This window comes from Macaca mulatta, chromosome 20 (assembly GCF_049350105.2).
Source record: "Macaca mulatta isolate MMU2019108-1 chromosome 20, T2T-MMU8v2.0, whole genome shotgun sequence".
In the NCBI taxonomy this organism is placed as follows: domain Eukaryota; kingdom Metazoa; phylum Chordata; class Mammalia; order Primates; family Cercopithecidae; genus Macaca; species Macaca mulatta.
Genome location: NC_133425.1, coordinates 69488462 through 69504386, shown reverse-complemented (window position 1 = coordinate 69504386; position 15925 = coordinate 69488462). Strand labels below are relative to the sequence as shown.

The window sequence follows — 15925 nt, the reverse complement described above, 5'->3', positions numbered from 1 at the left end:
CTCCATCTCAAAAACAAACAAACAAACAAACAAACAAACAAAATATTATTTGGAAATTTTTGAGACCTACACAGAGGTGTAAAGTACAATACCAAGAATAGCTCTGTAGCCCTATCCTGCCAAGAAAGGAAGCATGTCCAGTTGATAGTTGAAGCCCCTGAATTCCCCTCCTTCCACATCCTGCTCCCACCCTGACCAGAGTGAGCTCCTTTTGAGACAGGGTCTCACTGTTTCCCCGGCTAGAGTGTAGTGGTGCAATTATAGCCCACTGCAGCCTCGACCTCCTGACTTTAAACAAATTTTTTTGTAGTTTGAGAAGCTGAGGCACGTGGATCACCTGAGGTCAGGAGTTTGAGACCAGCCTGGCCAACATGGTGAAACCCCGTGTCTACAAAAAATAAAAAAAAATTAGCTGGGCGTGGCAGCACACACCTGTAATCCCAGCTGCTAGGGAGGCTGAGGTGGGAGGATCGCTTGAACCCAGGAAGCAGAGGTTGCAATGAGCCAAGATTACACCACTGCACTCCAGCCTGGGCGACAGAGTAAGACTGTGTATCAAAAAAAAAAAAAAAAAAATTTGTAGAGACAGGGTTATCACCATGTTGCCAGGGCTGGTCTCAAACTCCTGGCCTCAAGTGAGTCTCCAGCCTCAGCCTCCCAAAGTGTTGGGATTACAGGCATGTGTTACTGCATCTGGCATATTTATCTTTTTTTCTTTTTTGAAATGGAGTCTCCTCTGTCACACAGGCTGGAGTGCAGTGGTGCGATTTCGGCTCACTGCAGCCTCTGCCTTCCGGGTTCAAGTGATTCTCCTACCTCAGCCTCCTGAGTAGCTGTGATTACAGGTGCCTGCCACCACACCTGGCTACTTTTTGTATTTTTTGTTTGTTTGTTTGTTTGTTTTTGAGATGAAGTCTCGCTCTGTTGCCCAGGCTAGAGTGCAGTGGTGCAGTCTTGGCTCACTGCAACCTCCGCCTCCCGGGTTCAAGCGATTCTCTTGGCTCAGCTTCCTGAGTAGCTGGGATTACAGGTGTCCACCACCATGCCTGGCTAATTTTTGTATTTTTAGTAGAGATGGGGTTTTACCATGTTGACCAAGCTGGTCTCGAACTCCTGACCTGTGATCTGCCCGCCTCGGTCTCCCAAAGTGCTGGGATTACAGGCATGAGCCACCGTGCCCAGCCTAATTTTTGTATTTTTAATGGAGGTGGAGTTTCACCATGTGTTGGCCAGGCTGGTCTCGAACTCCTGACCTCAAGTGATCTGCCCACCTTACCTTATTTAGCCTTTTTTTTTTTTTTTTTTTTGTGAGACAGAGTCTAGCTCTGTCGCCTAGGCTGGAGTGCAGTGGCACAATCTTGGCTCACTGCAAGCTCCGCCTCCCGGGTTCACACCATTCTCCTGCCTCAGCCTCCCGAGTAGTTGGGACTACAGGTGCCTGCCACCACGCCTGGGTAATTTTTTGTATTTTTAGTAGAGACGAGGTTTCACCATGTTTACCAGGATGGTCTCGATCTCCTGACTTTGCGATCCGCCCATCTCGGCCTCCCAAAGTGCTGGGATTACAGGCGTGAGCCATATTTATCTTTTTTAAAAATGACAAACATGCCACCTATTCCCATGATGCTGAGTCCCATAAAGTGGAATGTAAAAATTCCCCCTAAAACATCCACCTGACTTAGCATCTTGTCCATAAAGCTGGGGAAAGGCACACACAGAAGGAGCCAAATTTTGGAATGCATCACGCCTCAGCCAAAAATATTGATGGGAACTTGTCTGGGTACAGATCTTACTCTGCACGCTTGATTTCCCTGTGACCCTTGGGGTACAAAACTGGAGTCCTAGCTGTGCTAGAGGCTAGAATGAGAATTTCTTGGTGTAAGCCCGTTTAAAATAATAATTTATTTTACAATTTAAGCAGCTTTTTAACAGTATATTAAAAAATGTATGAAAGTAATTTGTGCTTAGTGGAGAAAACCTGGGTAATACAGAGAAGCATCAGGGGGAAATATGCCTTTCATTCAGAAAGAACGTTGACATGTTACTGAGTTTCACCAATATGTTTCATTTCTGCTCTTCCTTGATCTAGCCCACAGAACCTGATTGCACAGTCTCAGTCTGGCACTGGTAAAACAGCTGCCTTTGTCCTAGCCATGCTCAGTCGAGTGGAGCCAGCAGACAGATATCCCCAGGTGAGGGCTTGCGGGGCTGGGTATCCTGGGTTGCTTGCCCTGGGGAGCGCAATGCCATCTGGTGGGGATTAACGAGTGGTCTGAAGCTTCCGATGCCTTAGGCTGTGGCTCAGGCAGAGCAAGTTCCTACATCAGGCCCTGACCTGGGAGGATGTGCTTGGAAGCAGCAGCCTTAGACCATGGCTTCCAAAGCCCTCTGCCAAGCCAGGGCTACCTGCTGCAGGCTTCAATCTATAGCTGAAAGGTGGGCCTGGATGGAACGACACGCTTCCCTGTGCTATTCAAGTGCTAATAACATCAGCATACTGGGTGCCTTCAGGTCTGTTACCAAATGGTTCTCCTAAACTCATCCTTTATGATTTTTCTGTCAGTGTCTGTGCCTGTCCCCAACATATGAGCTGGCGCTTCAAACAGGAAAAGTGATTGAGCAGATGGGCAAATTTTACCCAGAACTGAAGCTTGCCTACGCTGTTCGAGGCAATAAATGTGAGTACAGCAGGCGACACCTGAACAGTGAGCAGGGTAGGGGGTTGGGTGTTTGAATTTTGAAGATGCGATGACCATATTCAACTTTCTAATTCAGTCTGACTCTGGAGCCTAACTGTGTTGCTCTCTTTGAATCTATTTGAATACCTGCTAATTTGTTGACAGTCTTTTTCAGTCTTAAAATAAGATTTTTGGTTGATTAAAAAAATCCATGCATGGCTCACAGAGTTCTTAATATCTAGAGTTCTTCGCTAAGAATGTAGAGTTTTGAATTTAGCATCCAGAGTTCTGGTACCTGCTTACCAAAGAGGGATTAACAGGACTGAGGATGGAAGGTTGGGGTCAGCTCCCTTTCTTTAAAAGTAAGCAAAACCAGGTACAGTGGCTCACACCTGCAATCCCAGCCCTTTGGGAGGCCAGGGTGGGAGGATTGCTTCAGCACATGGTTCAAGACCAGCCTGGGCAACATACACACACACACACACACAAAATTAGCCAAGCGGCCGGGCGTGGTGGCTCACACCTGTAATCCCAGCACGTTGGGAGGCCGAGGTGGGCAGATCATGAGGTCAGGAGATCGAGACCATCCTAGTTAACACGGTGAAACCCCATCTCTACTAAAACATACAAAAAATTAGCCGGTTGTGGTGGCGGGCATCTGTAGTCCCAGATACTCGGGAGGCTGAGGCGGGAGAATGGCATGAACCCGGGAGGCAGAGCTTGCAGTGAGCCGAGATCACGCCACTGCACTTCAGCCTGGACAACAGAGCAAGACTCCATCTCAAAAAAAAAAAAAATTAGCCAGCGTGGAAGTGCCAGCTTGTAGTCCCAGCCTTTTGAGAGGCTGAGGCAGGAGGATCACTTGACCCTGTGTGGTCAATGCTACAGTGAGCCATGACTGTGTCACTGCACTCTAGTCTGGGCAACAGAGTGAGACCCTGTCTCAAAATAAATAAGTAAATAAACAAACAAACATAAAAAGAGTTGGATGGTGTTGGATTATAGGAGGAAGAAGAAAGGAACTGATGCTTATTGAAGGATTGCTGTGTGGGATTTGATCTGACCACAGTGCACTGAGATAGGTATCATTCTGCCCACTTCACAGCAGAAGAAACCAAGACTGAGGGGAACACTCATGTGTGTTTTGAAATCTGGAAATAACTTGTTCTCCTAGTCCTAGAAGGATGGGCAGGGCTTTGATTTCCAGAGCTGGCTTTGCCTTTGAAATACCCATGAAAATCACCTGGGTCTCCACAGTGGAAAGAGGCCAGAAGATCAGCGAGCAGATTGTCATTGGCACCCCTGGGACCGTGCTGGACTGGTGCTCTAAGCTCAAGTTCATTGATCCCAAGAAAATCAAGGTGTTTGTTCTGGATGAAGCTGACGTCATGATAGCCACTCAGGGCCACCAGGATCAGAGCATCCGCATCCAGAGGTAGGGATCTCGAGGGCAGAGGACTCCTCAGCCTCCCCATCTGCAGTGTCTTCTCCCTTCACTTCAGACGCCTCCTCTGGCCTCTGCCAGGGTCTTGTCTCTCGTACTCTCAGCAGCATTTGTTTGACAGGCCATTTCCTTGTCAGCACTGACCACAGTCCCTCCCAGCCTGGGCTGAGAAAGGAGACCCCAACCCCTGTCCCCCACCCAGGCCTGCTGCTCCTCCTTCCCCTTCAGCCTTCCTGGGCATCTAGACCCAGCTGGGGAGGCTGTGCTTCCGCTGCTTCCCGGGGCCACCTGGGGCCACATGCCAGGGCCTTCCCTTGCAGGATGCTGCCCAGGAACTGCCAGATGCTGCTTTTCTCTGCCACCTTTGAAGACTCTGTCTGGAAGTTTGCCCAGAAAGTGGTCCCAGACCCAAACATTATCAAACTGAAGCGGGAGGAAGAGACCCTGGACACCATCAAGCAGTACTATGTCCTGTGCAGCAGCAGAGACGAGAAGTTCCAGGCCTTGTGTAACCTCTATGGGGCCATCACCATTGCTCAAGCCATGATCTTCTGCCATGTGAGTAGTAGCAGCAGTGGCAGGCCTGGCCCTTCCCTCTCAGCCAGCTCCCCACAGGGCTCAGGAGGACTGGATGCCCCTGGGTGCCGTGGGAAGAAAGGAAGTGGTTTCTGAAGATGTAAGAGACAGGCTCTCCTTTAGTGGGGGTAATGGTAGTATCCCAAGGGATACATAGCCTAAACATAGAGCCCCTGAACTTTATGTCTTATTTGTGGATGATGTATTATTGTGTAACCCAAGAGAATCAACTCATATTTGTAAGAAAAATTAAAAATTCAACAAGATGGCCAGGCACGGTGGCTCATGCCTGTAATTGCAGCACTTTGGGAGGCCCAGGCGGGCGGATCACGAGGTCAGGAGACCGAGACCATCCTGGCTTACATGGTGAAATCCCATTTCTACTCAAAGTACAAAAAATTAGCTGGGCATGGTGGCGGGTGCCTGTAATCCCAGCCACTCGGGAGGCTGAGGCAAGAGAATGGTGTGAACCTGGGAGGCGGAGCTTGCAGTGAGCTGAGATCACACCACTACACTCCAGCCTGGCGACAGAGTGAGACTCCATCTCAAAAAAAAAAAAAAAAAAAGTTCAGCAAGATGGTTAGTCATAACATTCACACACATAGTTTTCCATTCTCAAACAGCAAATACTTAGAAAATAGGATAGTTCTCATTGATAATAGAAAAAATAAATATTTAAGATCTCTGAAGAAAATGTCAAAATGATTTTAGAATAAAAGAGACAGCTGAGCACGGTGGCTCACGCCTGTAATCCCAGCACTTTGGGAGGCCGAGGCGGGCGGATCACCTGAGGTCAAGAGTTGGAGATCAGCTTGACCAACATGGAGAAACCCTGTCTCTACTAAAAATACAAAATTAACCAGGCGTGGTGGCACATGCCTGTAATCCCAGCTACTCGGGAGGCTGAGGCAGCAGAATCACTTGAACCCGGGAGGCGGAGGTTGCAGTGAGCCGATATTGCGCCACTGCACTCCAGCCTGGGTGACAGAGCGAGACTCCATCTCAAAAAAAAAAAAAAGGCCAGGCTCAGTGGCTCATGCCTGTAATCCCAACACTTTTGGAGGCCAAGTCAGAAAGATCGCTTCAGCCCAGGAGTTTGAGACCAGCGTGGGCAACATCGCGAGACCCCATCTCTAAAACTCTTTAAAAAAAATTTAGCTGGATGTGGTGGCACACACCTGTGGTCTCAGCTACTCGGAAGACTGAGGTGGGAGGATCCCTTGAGCCCAGGAGTTAGAGGCTGCAGTCAGCTGTGATCATGTCACTGCACTTAGCATGGCTCACAAAGCAACACTCTGTCTCGAAACAAAGAAACATACAAGGTAATGATATAGTGATAACAGTAATATCTCAAATATAATCTACATTCTCCTTCCTCCACTTGTGCCAAAAGTATTCTTTTTTCTTTTTTTGAGACAGAGTCTAGCTCTGTCACCCAGGCTGGAGTGCAATGGCTTCATCTTGGCTCACTGCAACTTCTGTCTCCCGGGTTCAAGTGATTCTGCTGCCTCAGCCTCCAAAGTGGCTGGGATTACAGGCACCTGCCATCATGCCCAGCTAATTTTTATATTTTTGGTAGAGGGGTTTTCACCATGTTGCCCAGGCTGGTCTTGAACTGCCGACCACAGGTGATCCACCTGATGTGGCCTCCCAAAGTACTGGGATTACAGGCGTGAGCCACTGTGCCTGGCGCAAAAACATATTCTTTTTTTTTTCTTTTGAGATGGTCTCACTACCTTGCCCAGGCTGGACTCAAACTCCTGGGCTCAAGCGATTCTCCCACCTCAACCTCCCAAGTAGCTGGGACTCCAGGCATATGGCACTGTGCCCAGCTCATCTTTATTGCTTTTTGTTTTGTTAAATCCAAGAGCCAGTCAAGGTTTGCTTGTTGCATTTAATTGTCATGTCTCTTAAGACTCCTAAGAAGAATTTCCTCACTTGCATTTTATTGCCTCCCATTACAATGATTCTCCTGCCTCAGCTCCTGCAAGTAGCTGGGACTTACAGGCCCACGCCACCATGCCTAGCTAAATTTTTTGTAGAAACAGGGTTTGGCCATGTTGCCCAGGCTGCTCTCAAACTCCTGAGTTCAACCGATCTACGTGCCTCTGCCTCCCAAAGTGCTAGGATTACAGGTGTGAGCCACCATGTCTAGCCAGGTACAAATATTTTTGTAAGATTACAACCCAGATGACATTGTTACTCCCTGTTGCACTATATCGGGTTTATAATTTTAAGAAATTTAGCCTTTAGCTGCTACGTTTCAGGAGCAGTCTTCCAGATCAAAAATATCTTCAGCTGAGTGTGGTGCCTCACGCCTTTACTCCCAGCACTTTGGGAAGCCAAGACAGGATAATGGCTTGAGCCCAGGACTTTTGAGATCACCCTGGGTGACAGCAAGACCCTGTCTCGAAAAGAAAAAATATATACTCAAATACTTTTCATTTCTCAATTGTTTTTTTTCTTCCAGACTCGTAAAACAGCTAGTTGGCTGGCAGCAGAGCTCTCAAAAGAAGGCCACCAGGTGGCTCTGCTGAGTGGGGAGATGATGGTGGAGCAGAGGGCTGCGGTGATTGAGCGCTTCCGAGAGGGCAAAGAGAAGGTTCTGGTGACCACCAACGTGTGTGCCCGCGGTGAGCAGAGGATGTGTCCCACCTGGTCTGCCAGGCTCGGGGTCCCAGGCCCAGTTAGAGCCAGAAATCCTTGTATACAGGAAAGTTGTATGGTCTCAGGGAGATCGGTGTGGCTGGTGACAATATTCCTTTCTAGGAGAGACTGTTTGCATTTCCCTCAGGTGATAAGAACTCACACATGCTGGGCACGATGGCTCACACCTGCAATCCCAAGGCAGGAGAATTACTTGAACCCTGGAGATGGAGGTTGCAGTGAGCCGAGATTGTGCCATTGCACTCTATCCTGGGTGACAGAGTGAGAATCCGTCTCCAAAAAAAAAAAACGAAGAGGCCAGGCGCAGTGGCTCACGCCTATAATCCCAGCACTTTGGGAGGCCAAGGTGGGCAAATCACCTGAGGTCAGGAATTCGAGACCGGCCTGACCAATATGATGAAACTCCATCTCTAGTAAAAATACAAAAATTAGCCAGACGTGGTGGCATGCGCCTGTAATCCCAGCTACTCGGGAGGCTGAGACAGAGAATTGCTTGAACCCGGGAGATGGAGGTTGCGGTGAGCAAGATCACGCCATTGCACTCCAGCCTGGGCAACGAGCGAAACTCCATCTCAAAAATTAAAAAAGAAAGAAAAAGAACTCTCACAGAAGCCAGGAGTCCTGACTTGGTGGAAGGAAATGTACAGGCATCTGAGTGGTAGAGAACAGAGCCTGCTCTTCCAGGGGCGCGCATCTCCAGAACATTGTGTCTCCCAGAGACACAATCTCCCTGATTGATTTCATGATTTTGTTGGCACCTGCCAAAGTTCTCTTCTTTTCCTCTGGGTTCTGCTGCCTGCCTATATGTGCCCTCTCTTGTACCCAACTCCCAGAGTTGGCCTGTCCCAAATTCTTTCCCTCTATCCAAAGTTGGTATGCATTGACCTACCTGTGGACAACAGTGATTTCTGTCTCCTGTCCTTAGTCCTCTCAGCCTCCATCTCTTCTTCCCATAGGCATCGATGTTGAACAAGTGTCTGTCGTTATCAACTTTGATCTTCCCGTGGACAAGGACGGGAACCCTGACAACGAGACCTACCTGCACCGGATCGGGCGCACAGGCCGCTTTGGCAAGAGGGGCCTGGCAGTGAACATGGTGGACAGCAAGCACAGCATGAACATCCTGAACAGAATCCAGGAGCATTTTAGTGAGTCCCGGGGAGGGTCCTGTGCCTGGTGCCCTTTACTAAGGGGGGCGGGGTGGGGAAAGAGGTAGGATCTTCTGTAGCCCCGAGAGAGGCTCTGTCCCTGGCACACTCCCCTCCTTTCTGACCATATGGCAGTTCTCAGGGCCACACCTGGAGACTTCAGGACCCAAGGACTCCAAGGACAGCTCCCCCATGACCGGGCTTCGGGGCATGGGGCTCTGACTGTTGCTGTCAGTGACTAGGGGCCCTGCTGCCCCCTGCTCAGGCACCCGGAGCCTTTGGGGATGAATGAATGATTGCTGTGGCCCAGGGTGGGGCACATTCCTGGGCACGGTAGAGACCTGTGTATTTTTCCCCCAGATAAGAAGATAGAACGATTGGACACAGATGATTTGGATGAGATTGAGAAAATAGCCAACTGAGAAGCTCCACCAGCCACTGGTGCCAGCCCTGACACTGCCCCTGCACGGGAGACAAGTGCGTTCAGGGCACAGCCCCCAACATCACCCCAAGGACAACGGCATGAGTAGAGAGAAACTACCTACCTCACTTCAAATTATGTTTGGACTTGACAAAAATGTGTGCAAATGACGGGGGGCAGTAGAAGGAAAAATTTGCATTTTGGAAAATTGGGTCCTTTCCCCACTTTTTTAAAAGCCACATTTCCCCCATCTTTATAATAATCTGGTCACATTGGCAGTCACTGGCCCCAAGACCCCCTTCAGATTTTGGCTAGGCATCGTGGAACCAGCTCCAGCCCTTGAAGAAATGGTAGACATGCAGGTTGTGCGGAGGAGGCTGAGTGGAAAATGGTGTGAGCCTCACCGCCATGGACTGAACGAGGGAAGCGGCAGCAGAGGAGGCCAGAGCTGCCCCCTCCCTGTCTCTTCACTGGACCTTTCACATGTGTTTCTCTTGCCCTTGGGCCGTCTTCCTTCTCCTGAAATCCAGAGACTTTCTTGCTTATCCCTTCTCCCTTTCACTTCTGTTCTCTGCTGCAGAAAGTAGCCTTGCGTATCCCTGATGAGCAGCTCAGCTACTTTGTAAACTTCAGATTTGGAGAGAAACATGGAAGTCAGTGAATCCTGACCTCTTGGGAGAGAGTGACCTGGCAAGGGCCGATGAAGGGGCTGGGCCTGGGCTTGGCTTTTCTTCCTTCTCTCAGTTGCTCCCTCTGCTTAGGCCCCTGGTACTCAGTTGCAGCAGCCGGGAGACCCCAGGTGAGTTTGTGAGCACACATGTAGTTGGTTCTTACCCCCGGGTGTCACACTGGGCCGGGAGCTGAACAAGAGTTTGGAACGGAAGTTATGACCAAGGGAATACTCTGATTATGCTGCTCATTTATAATAGTGGACATTATGAAGAGCTCTGATTCCTACATAATATGAATAAGGATGAATAGGCCGGGCGTGGTGGCTCATGCCTGTAATCCCAGCACTTTGGGAGGCTGAGGCGGGTGGATCGGTTGAGCTCAGGAGTTCGGGACCAGCCTGGCCAACATGATGAAACCCCGTCTCTACCAAAGATAGAAAAAATGTAGCTGGGCGTGGTGGCGCACGCCTGTAGTCCCAGCTACTCGGGAGGCTGAGGTAGGAGGATCACTGAAGCCTGGGTAGAGGCTGCTGTGAGCTGAGATGGCGCCACTGCACTCCAGCCTGGGTAACAGAGTGAGACCCTGACTCAATAAATAAATAAGGATGGATAAATTATAGCTGTATGCATCATTCATTATGCTAAGACATTTTAAAGTAATTATGAGAAATGCTCTACTAATCATGATTTGTTTTTATTTGTATTTTTCCGCTTATTAGACAAATATATACTCATTTTAAAAAGGCGTGTGTGTATATAAAGTGAGAGTGCTCTCTATCCCTACTCCTCTGGGATCCTGATTCCTGGCAGCTTGGTGACTATTCTACCATATTGCCTTTTATTTGCATAAACCCATTTTTCTTTTACAAAAATGGGAACATTCTATTCACACTACTGTGCAACCTGCTTTCACTGATCAGCATGTGTTAGACATGTTGAAGGTCCAATACACACACATCTTCCTTGCCCTGGAAACACCATCCACCGTCCTTTCAGCATGTAGCTGTCCCAGCATTTATGTCCTGGTTCCTCTAGTGATAGGCATGGGGGATTTCCAGTACATGGCTCTTACCCACATTACTACAATGAACTTTTTTTTTTTTTTTTGAGACAGAGTGTCACTCTGGCCTGGAGTGCAGTGGCGTGATCTTGGCCCACTGCAACCTCTGCTCCCAGCTTCAAGCAATTCTCTTGCCTCAGCCTCCCAAGTAGCTGGGATTACAGGCGCATGCCACCATGCCCGGCTAATTTTTATATTTTCAGTAGAGACGGGGTTTCGCCATGTTGGCCAGGCTGGTCTCGAACTGACCTCAAATGATCTGCCTGCCTCTCTTGGCCTCCCAGAGTGCTAGGATTGTAGGTGTGTGCCATCACGCCCGGCTGAACATCTTTTTTTTTTTTTTTTGAGATGGAGTCTCACTCTCTCGCCCAGGCTGGAATGCCGTGGTGTGATCTTGGCTCACTGCAACCTCCACTTCCCAGGTTCAAGCCATTCTCCTGCCTTAGCCTCCTGGGTAGCTGGGATTGCAGGTGCCCGCCACCACGCCCGGGTATTTTTGTATTTTTAGTAGAGACGGGGTTTCACCATGTTGGTCAGACTGGTCTCAAACTCCTGACCTCGTGATCCGCCCACCTCAGTCTCCAAAAGTGCTGGGATTACAGGTGTGAGCTACTGCGCCTGGCCTGAACATCTTTTTAAAAAAGATTTATTTTTGTAGAGATGGAGCCTCACTATGTTGCCCAGTCCAGTCTCAAACTACTGGGCTCAAGCGATCCTCCTACCTCAGCCTCCCAAGTAGTTGGGATTGTAGGCATGAGCCCTTTACCCAGCCTGAACTTCTTTGTTCTTTTTTTTTTTTTTGAGACCAGCTCTCACTTTTGTCACCCAGGCTGGAATACAGTGACATGATCTCAGTTCACTGCAACCTCGAGCCAGTCTCAGGTGACCCTCCTGCCTCACCCCTCCAAGTAGATGGGACTTTAGGCCTGCACCACCACACCCAGCTAATTTTTGTAGAGATGGGGTCTCACCATGCTGTCCAGGCTGGTTTTGAACTCCTGAGCTTAAGCAGTCTGCCCACCTGGGCCTCCCAAAGTGCTGGGATTACAGGCATGAGCCACTGTGCCCAACCTCTTATTTTTGAGCGTTTGGTGAAAATCACTGCAGGCTATTATTCCTGGAAGTAGAATTGTTGGGTCAAAGAGTAGGGACATTTAAATTTTTAATTCATTGCCATTTACACTTGCCAAAAGGTTTTTAGCAATTTATGTTACTGTGATACAAAAATACATATTATCTTACATGGTTGCCAACACTATAATCAATGTTTAAAACTTTGCCAACAGATTATGTCATTGTTTTTTCGATTTTGACTTAGTGAGGCTTGGCAAATATTCAGTTTCTTGGAAAATCTTTTCTGTTGGGGAGCTGCCCATTCTTGTCTCACTACTTTATTATTACTATTATTATTATTATGAGACGGAGTTTCGCTCTCGTTGCCTGGGCTGGAGTGCAGTGGTGCGATTTTGGCTCACTACAACCTCTGTCTCTCGGGCTCAAGTGATTCTCCTGCCTCAGTCTCCCAAGTAACTGGGATTACAGGCATTTGCCACCACGCTGGGCTAATTTTGTATTTTTAGTAGAGATGGGGTTTCACCATGTTGACCAGGCTGGTCTCAGACTCCTGACCTCATGACCCACCCACCTCAGCCTCCCAAAGTGCTGGGGTTACAGGCGTGAGCCACCGTGTCCGGCCTAAGTGTACTCAAGCCTTAGGTAAGGTTTATTTCTGTTTATAGCAAAGATAGCTGAGATGTCAAACTCTTCCCTTTCATGGTCTCCAGTGCGGTGCCTGTGGTAACAGCGTTTCACAGGAAGCACTGTGGAGACGCAGCCCAGGGGACTGCCATGGCCCCACGAGGGGGCAGCGTCTCTTCCCTCTCTGGTACCCTTTACCCATTCCATGACAAATGGTGGGCACAAAAAAGATATTGTAGGAAGGCCCTCGGTGATTCACTTCATATGTTTATGTATTGGTTGAATTATTTTTGTAATTTTAAAAAAGGAAAGGCAAAGTCGTTTTATAGGGAGGCCGGATGGAACTGGGCGCCCTGAGTGCAGATGCCATATGTTTCTTCTGCTTCACAGGCTTCCCCTGGAGAGAAGCAGGCTGCCAGAGAGCCTGTGCTGTTCTCAGCAGCACAAACAGTCGCTAGAGGAAAGATGTAAATTCCACACTCTGAGGAGCAGGCCGGCCCACGTACATACTGTCCGCAGCCCCACAGAGGCGGGAGAGGGGGACCTCCTCTTGGATTTTGTGGGTTGGTTGGTACCCAGGCATAGACTTGCTGCAGGAGCTGTGATTTTTTTTCACAAGAGTAGTGAGAAGGCGCATTGATTCTTAATTCACACTCAAAAGGGAATACTTTTATTTTTAAAAATGTAGTTTCAGTATTTTACCTTCCCTTTGCCTAGCAAGGAATGATGCATCTGACCTTGCCAGTCACAGAAGGTACTTCCTTGTCTGCTGCCTGTGGATAGGTAAAATACCTTTTTTTTTTTTTTTGAGATGGAGTCTTACTCTGTTGCTCAGGCTGGAGTGCAGTGGCTTGATCTCAGCTCACCACAACCTATACCTCCCAGGTTCAAGCAATTCTCTGCCTCAGTCTCCCAAGTAGCTGGGATCACAGCCGCCCGCCACCACGCCCGGCTAATTTTTTTGTGTTTTTAGTAGAGATGGGGTTTCACCATCTTGGCCAGGCTGGTCTTGAACTCCTGACCTTGTGATCCACCCACCTCAGCCCCCCAAAATGCTGGGATTACAGACATAAGCCACCGTGCCTGGCCATAAAATATTAAAAAAAAATTGTTTTAGCTGGGCTCCAGCTGCTCCGGAGGCTGAGGTGGGAGGATCACTTGAATCCAGGAGTTTTTGAGGCTGCAGTGAGCTCTGCACCAGTCTGGGTGACAGGAGACCCTGTCTCTTAAAAAAAAAAAAAAGGCCCGGGCGCAGTGGCTCACGCCTGTAATCCCAACACTTTGGGAGGCTGACACAGGCAAATGACGAGGTCAGAAGATCCTGACCATCCTGGTGAACATGGTCTCTACTAAAAATACAAAAAAATTAGCCGGGTGTCGTGGCAGGCACCTGCAGTCCCAGCTACTCGGGAGGCTGAGGCAGGAGAATGGCGTGAACCCGGGAGGCAGAACTTACAATCAGCCGAGATTCCCGCCACTGCACTCCAGCCTGGGCGACAGTGAGAATCAGTCTCAAAAAAAAAAAAAAAAGTGGCCAGTCACAGTGGCTCACGCCTGTAATCCCAGCACTTTGGGAGGCCGAGGCAGGCAGATCACCAGAGGTCTGGAGTTCAAGACCAGCCTGACCAACATGGAGAAAATCTGTCTCTACTAAAAATATACAATTAGCTGGGTATGGTGGTGCTTGCCTGTAATCCCAGCTACTCGGGAGGCTGAAGCAGGAGAATCACTTGAACCCGGGAGGTGGAGGTTGGGATGAGCCGAGATCGGGCCATTGCACTCCAGCTTGGGCGACTAGAGTGAAACCCCATCTCAAATTAAAAAAAAAAAAAAGAAAAAGAAAAATTACAAACATGCATGCATTCATGAGAGGGCACCGGCATCTCTGAAAAGCTCAGTGGTGGCTGTCCTCAGAGAGAGGTGACAGTGGGGTACGCTGCACTAGAACCACTTCCTTGGTATCCTTGCTGGGTCAAAACAACACAGTGCTTGGCCAACAGGAAATTTTAAAAAGATGAGATTATGTGGGACTCTGTATTCTGGAGGTCTGGCACTTGGTGTGCTCGCTGACCAACTGCAGCATAAGGCAGTGAGTTTTGAGGGATATGCAGGACAAGAAACAGATCTTGGCAGGTTCATAGACAGGCTGTGGTACACACTGTCTTCCACTGGGCCTTAAGACTCAGCTGGGGCCAGGCACAGTGGCTCACACCTGTAATCCCAGCACTTTAGGAGGCTGAGGCGAGTGGATCACCTGAGGTCAGGAGTCTGAGACCAGCTTGGCCAGCATGGCGAAACCCTGTCTCTGCTACACTTGATCTTAGCCAAAAGCTGAGAAGCGATACCTGTCTCTACTAAAAGTACAAAAATTAGCCAGGCGTGGTAGCAGGCGCCTGTAATCCCAGCTACTCAGGAGGCTGAGGAGAATCACTTGAACCTGGGAGATGGAAGTTGCAGTGAGCCGAGATAGCACCACTGCACTCCAGCCTGGGCAACAGAGCAAGACTCTTGTCTCAATAAATAAATAAATCAAATAAAAAAAAATGGGGGTTGCCTGTGGCATGGTGGAAATTGGGCTGTGGAGGCAGGGCTGTGCCAGAGGGGCAAACCGGACTTAGATGCACTTCCCTGAGAGGTGGGGACAGCCCAGCCTGTGGCCACCCAAATGCATCGGAGCCTGATGGAGACCTGGAGACATCATGTTGATAGAGGCCAAAGTGGTTACAGGACAGCCACTGCAAGGAGATGCTACCAGGAATTCTTTCCAATGAGTTCCTCTCTTGGAGGGAACTCAAGAGGCGACAATGAGCTGATTTTTAACCAAAATATGCTTGTACCCGCTCAGACTTCAGTGTCTTGGAGCGCAGAGTCCAGGAATGAGGTGCCTGTTGTATGAGGGGGCGGGGAGGGTGTCTGGAAGTCATCTCGCTCCTCCCATATCCCCCAGCGTTCTCAGCTATTATCAGTCACAGCTACCCTATGAGAGCTGCCTTCTTCCCACCATCATGCCCATTTCAGAACAATGAAGGACTAGACAGTTTTTTGCTCCTTTTAATTCAGAACGAGAAAGGGAAGGAAATAAACAAGTTTGTTTAAATTACTATTGCAGAAAAGATCTGGCTGGATGCTGGGACCTACCTCTTCCAGGATGGGGATTCATGATTTAATTTTTTTTTGAGACAGGGTCTTGCTCTGTCGCCCAGGCTGGAGTGCAGTGGCACAATCTCGGCTCACTGCAACCTTTGCCTCCCGGGTTCAAGGGATTCTCCTGCCTCAGCCTTCCAAGTAGCTGGGATTACAGGAGCGCACCACTGCGCCTGGCTAATTTGTGTGTGTGTATATATATATATGTGTATATATATATGTTTTTTTTTTTTTTTGGTAGAGACGGGGTTTCACCATGTAGGCCAGGCTGATCTGGAACTCCTGACCTTAGTATTAAGTACTCCGCCCGCCTCGGCCTCCCAAAGTGCTGGGATGACAGGTGTGAGCCACCATGCCTGGCGGGATTCATGATTTAAAGCAAAAGCAAAAGAAAAAAGAAATAAATTATTCTGCTCAA

The 15925-nt window shown here is 48.9% G+C and overlaps 1 protein-coding gene across 8 annotated transcripts in view; it reads left to right on the top strand.

Annotated features, from left to right (window-relative positions):
• DDX19A (DEAD-box helicase 19A) overlaps positions 1–12596 on the top strand; it is a 30605-nt gene extending 18009 nt beyond the window's left edge. For 5 of the 8 annotated variants that reach the window (XM_077984662.1, XM_077984661.1, XM_015126517.3 and 2 more), the window contains 7 exons: positions 2090–2192; positions 2564–2678; positions 3936–4113; positions 4443–4680; positions 7169–7331; positions 8322–8513; positions 8874–10348. In XM_077984662.1, the coding sequence (XP_077840788.1) occupies positions 2090–2192; positions 2564–2678; positions 3936–4113; positions 4443–4680; positions 7169–7331; positions 8322–8513; positions 8874–8935 (1051 nt within the window). In that variant the 3' untranslated portion in view covers positions 8936–10348. Of the gene's footprint in view, positions 1–2089; positions 2193–2563; positions 2679–3783; positions 4114–4442; positions 4681–7168; positions 7694–8321; positions 8514–8873; positions 10349–12315 lie in introns of those variants that run through there. The other 3 variants (XM_077984664.1, XR_013411181.1, XR_013411180.1) reach the window with 3 other exon arrangements.
• The last annotated feature ends 3329 nt before the right edge of the window (positions 12597–15925 follow it).